Source organism: Austrofundulus limnaeus, unplaced genomic scaffold (assembly GCF_001266775.1).
Source record: "Austrofundulus limnaeus strain Quisiro unplaced genomic scaffold, Austrofundulus_limnaeus-1.0 Scaffold614, whole genome shotgun sequence".
In the NCBI taxonomy this organism is placed as follows: domain Eukaryota; kingdom Metazoa; phylum Chordata; class Actinopteri; order Cyprinodontiformes; family Rivulidae; genus Austrofundulus; species Austrofundulus limnaeus.
In genome coordinates this window covers 229,439-233,668 of record NW_013953016.1, presented here as the reverse complement: position 1 = coordinate 233,668, position 4,230 = coordinate 229,439, and the positions used below count along the sequence as shown (strand labels likewise).

At 37.4% G+C, this 4,230-nt stretch overlaps 1 protein-coding gene across 2 annotated transcripts in view; it reads left to right on the top strand.

Annotated features, from left to right (window-relative positions):
* The window catches only part of depdc1a (DEP domain containing 1a), a 10,368-nt gene extending 7,338 nt beyond the window's left edge, over window positions 1-3,030 (top strand). For both annotated transcript variants that reach the window (XM_014027082.1, XM_014027081.1), the window contains 4 exons: window positions 362-534; window positions 704-880; window positions 977-1,183; window positions 1,787-3,030. In XM_014027082.1, coding sequence (XP_013882536.1) covers window positions 362-534; window positions 704-880; window positions 977-1,183; window positions 1,787-1,921 — 692 coding nt within the window. In that variant the 3' untranslated portion in view covers window positions 1,922-3,030. The remainder of the gene's footprint in view (window positions 1-361; window positions 535-703; window positions 881-976; window positions 1,184-1,786) is intronic.
* Window positions 3,031-4,230: the final 1,200 nt, after the last annotated feature.

Sequence of the window (4,230 nt, the reverse complement as noted above, 5' to 3'; positions counted from 1 at the left end):
TATGTTTGTCTTTATTTAGGTTTTTTTTTTTAACTACCTTTTAAGCCACATGGAAAATACACATTTATGTTAGAAAATCCTTCCTGCAACCAGAAGCAAAATGTAAACAAAAATGAACCCTCCTGCTTTAGTCAAGCATTTTAATTATTAGAATAGTTCAAAACATATCATTTTAAATTCAACAGTCTTACCCAAAACTCATCATCATAGCTGTAGTTGATTAACATCATCCATCTATTCACCTGTATAATCTGGTGACGTCGTGGCATCATTGAATAGATGTGCCTTTTTTTCCTTCTGATTCCAGAAGAGAAATGCTTAAATCAGCGTGTAATTATTGAGACTGTGTGTGTGTGCGCAGGTATCCTCCAGCCTCAGTGTGAGCGCGTGGCCATCGAGGCCCTGCAGCTTTGCACTCTGCTCCTCCCCCCTGCTTCCCGCAGGAAGTTGCAGCTCCTCATGAGGATGATGTCTCGCATCAGTCAGAACGTGGACATGCCTCGCCTGCACCCTGCCATCGGCACCCGGACACTGGTGAAAAGCCAACACCAGCTATATTCTCTTTTTTTTTTAATAAATGTCTAAGTGCTTCTCAAAACATTGAGTTAATATGATGTACTGCTTTTTACCCACATATCCATGTTTTCTTGTTAGTCTCAGTGTTTGTAACGTTTGTTTTTGATGACTTGTTTGTGTTTTTCAGATGGTTCACACGTTTTCAGGCTGCATCCTCAGCAGTGCCGTGGAGTGCGACTTGGATGAGCTGCTGGCTACCAGACTGGTCTCGTTCCTAATGGATCATCAACAAAACATCCTCTCAGTCCCAGAATACCTGCTGAGTGCCATCAGCGACCACATACAGTACCTGCGCACAGTACAGGTACATCTTTAAGCTCCTGGTCCGAATACACACTTCATGATGCGTTAAACCTAGTAATGCAGTATAAATATATATGTTTCACCGTCCCTATCCCAGGTCCCTGTCGACTGTGGTTTAAATAATGATGGTGGTGATCCAGTTTGTGTTCCAGTACCGATGTACGCGTTCTGCAAGCAAATAAGTGGTGCTGAGTTTGAACAGCAAAAAGTGGAGTCCTCTCAGAAAGCCATGGAGGAGCTGTTGGAGATGCTGCTGACAGACCAAAACCTTAATGAGAAGGACAGACGCAAGAAACTAAAGCAGGTGAAACAAACAGTAACACTTGTTGACTAAAATCAACAGAAACACACTTTGTCCTCGAGAAAATAAAGTCAAATAAAAGCCTATTTTATTCAGCTGAAGTTTAAAGTCAAAGAAAACATCTTTATATGTAAAAAACTTGGCATAAAACACATTTTTTACTCATTTTGTCACATAATTGGCATGTTTTCTTTTGAACTTGGCTTAACAAAAGTGAAACAGGAAGTGACATCAAAGGGGAACTCTTTAAGAAAAGAAACTCTGCATTTTGTTTATTGAATCAATATTATTTGAACTCTTCATTTCTCTCTGATAGTGACTCAAAATATTTTAAAGAAACATCAAAATGTTCTCTACAGTGCGTGTTGTCAGCCATTTTAATAACACTCTGTTCACATGCAGACATTCCCCTTTGACATCACTTCCTGTTGTTTCCCATGCAAATATCTCAACAACTGTTCTTGTCAGTGGCGTGAAATTTGTTTTGTAATATGTTATTAGTGCTGTCCTTCCAAAAATGCATTCAAATTAATTACAAAAAATTGATGTTACAGGTTCTTTAAGAACGYGTTGTGAAAGTTTTGATTCCTGTTGGTTTTGTTTCAGTTTCAGAAGCAGTACCCAGACATCTACAGCCGCAGGTTCCCCTCAGGCAGGGAAAATAAGGCTGAGGGCAAGCCAAAGATCAAACCTCCACTCCTCAACATCAGGAAGACCAAAGCTTTCAGCATCAGGAGTTAAAGCAGCTCCGAGGCTGCAGCCACGTCGCTGCTCTGATGCAAGAGTTTTAACCAAGGATCCACGTGCAGCCATGCAACTGTTACATTATATGCTCCGTTATTTCTGTCGCAGTCTAAAACCAGAGGTAATGCACAGTCGAGGATTTTACAGTACGTGTAAAGGCAGGGTAAAACGGAAAGTTCCTGAGGAAGTTGAACTGTTGTTTTTATTTATTTTTTTCTTTTTTATGTTTTTCTATTTTATTGCTTAAAGATCGATTTGGGAGTAAAAGTTTGCAGAATCACTTGTCAGTATAGGAAGAATTAATGGGTTATTTCTAATTTATCTTAAAACGACATAGGGAGTAACGTGTTTTTTGTTTTTTAAAGTGTTTCATCTAAGTTGTTCATTTCCTTTTGTGCTTGTTTTTGTCTTTAGAACCGTTTTTATTCCTTGTTGCAGTTTTTGCTATAGAGAGTCAGAACTCAGACGTTTTTTTTTTTTCATGATTAACAGTTAATTTAAAATGTTTCCTGTTTGTRTCTCAGTCCTGCTTAGTCAGCAGGAGGTGTGTTTGCACTGGGTCTATGTTGTGAAAAGCCARCAGTTATTATAATGGGTGCTTTTATATATTTTTTAATGTAAAGTATTTCTTTAGGAGGCATTTCATCAGACATTTATGTTTTGACCTACAACAGTTTGTAAAATATTTCCTAAGCAATGGTGTAGTAGCTACTTGCTGAAGTTATTGGGCAGTACAAGCTGTGTGCTTTTATAAAAAAAAAAAACTGAATGTCTTGTTAAATATTTTTAACACTATATGCTTCTAGGTACTGATGTTCTGTTCTGATCCTACATCTTAAGTTCTAGTTTAAATACAACTAACTTGATACTTCCAGATCCTGGACTGTAAGTATCAGATTGTTGTAACCAGATGTTTGTTTTTACCTCACCTTAAATGAAGTGTGTATATACAGTATATGTGTGTGTGTGTGTGTTTTCCCATATGTGTTCAATGTCATTGTTTTTATCTAATATTTTTCCTTATGAGAGTAAAATGTGCACCTAAAGCTTATATCATTGTTTACTATGCAAATCCTGGGAAATAAACTTGTTCTGCTGTGAGTGAACTCTGTCTGAAATGATTTTAGGTTTTCCGTGTACAGTAGATTAAAATCTACATCTACAGTCAATGTCATTTATTTATACAGCACATTAAAAACAACAAAAGCTGACCAAAGTGCTTTACAGTTCAAAGACTTGTATCATTAAAACAAAACAAAAAAAATACAGAAACACTTTTAAAGTAGACATATGCTTTTAAATCCTTTTTTACATTGAAATCATTCACCTGGGGGTCTTTATAAAGTGGAACTACAATGCTTTGGTCTGAATTCCTTATTTTAACTTTAGCAGCTCTTWCATCATTTTTCTGCTGTCTCAAAGCACATGGTTTTGTTACTGTTCCTTTAAGATGCTTGAAGCCCCGCCCCCCTCCTGCTTCCAGACCGGTCCACTCCGGTTTTAGAAAGGAGGTTATGTTTTTTAGTGGTGAAGAAATGTTTTATTTACAATTTAATTAAAATATGTCAACGACAGAAGACTTGTTCATCCCACCTTACATGTTGGAACCAGAGTCTGACCCAGAACCAGAGGAGGATGAAGACGAGGAAATTGTAATTTGTGAGTCCAGGCTTTATTTGGCAATTTATCACAGAAAATTTGATGTCTCAGAAAATAGAAAAAACTGAATATAAAGACATATTTGCAGCACCAGGAGAGACTAAATTTAACTTTTCTGAACTTTTATGGAAGTCGAGAGCGTACATTTTCTACTGATACTTTTTTTCAGTTTTTTCACAAAATGATTAACTTTTTCTCACGATAAGTTAATTACCCGATGGTTTTCTCAAGATAAGGTGTTACGGTTTTCCTCTTGTGCATCATTCGGTGAGCATGGAGATGATCTGGTCACCGATGAAGTCCACTATATCRTAACAGAGGCTGAAATGAAGTAGACGGCTGACCCGACTGCAGCTCAACAGGCGTTTACACTGAAGTGATCCTGCTGATGTAATAAACTTTATCGGTGACCAGCTGAGGGACCATGGAATGATGCACAAGAGGAAAACCATAATTCATTACCTCAAGAAAACGCTCATCTTTAACATGGAATAAAAAAAGATCCACGGCTTCCGTACCTAGAGGCAAGTCCACAACAAAATGTATTCAACAGCTAAAAAAGTGGATTTTGCATGATACAGTGAGTGAAATAAGTATTGAACACGTCACCATTTTTCTCAGTAAATATATTACTAGAGGTGCTAATG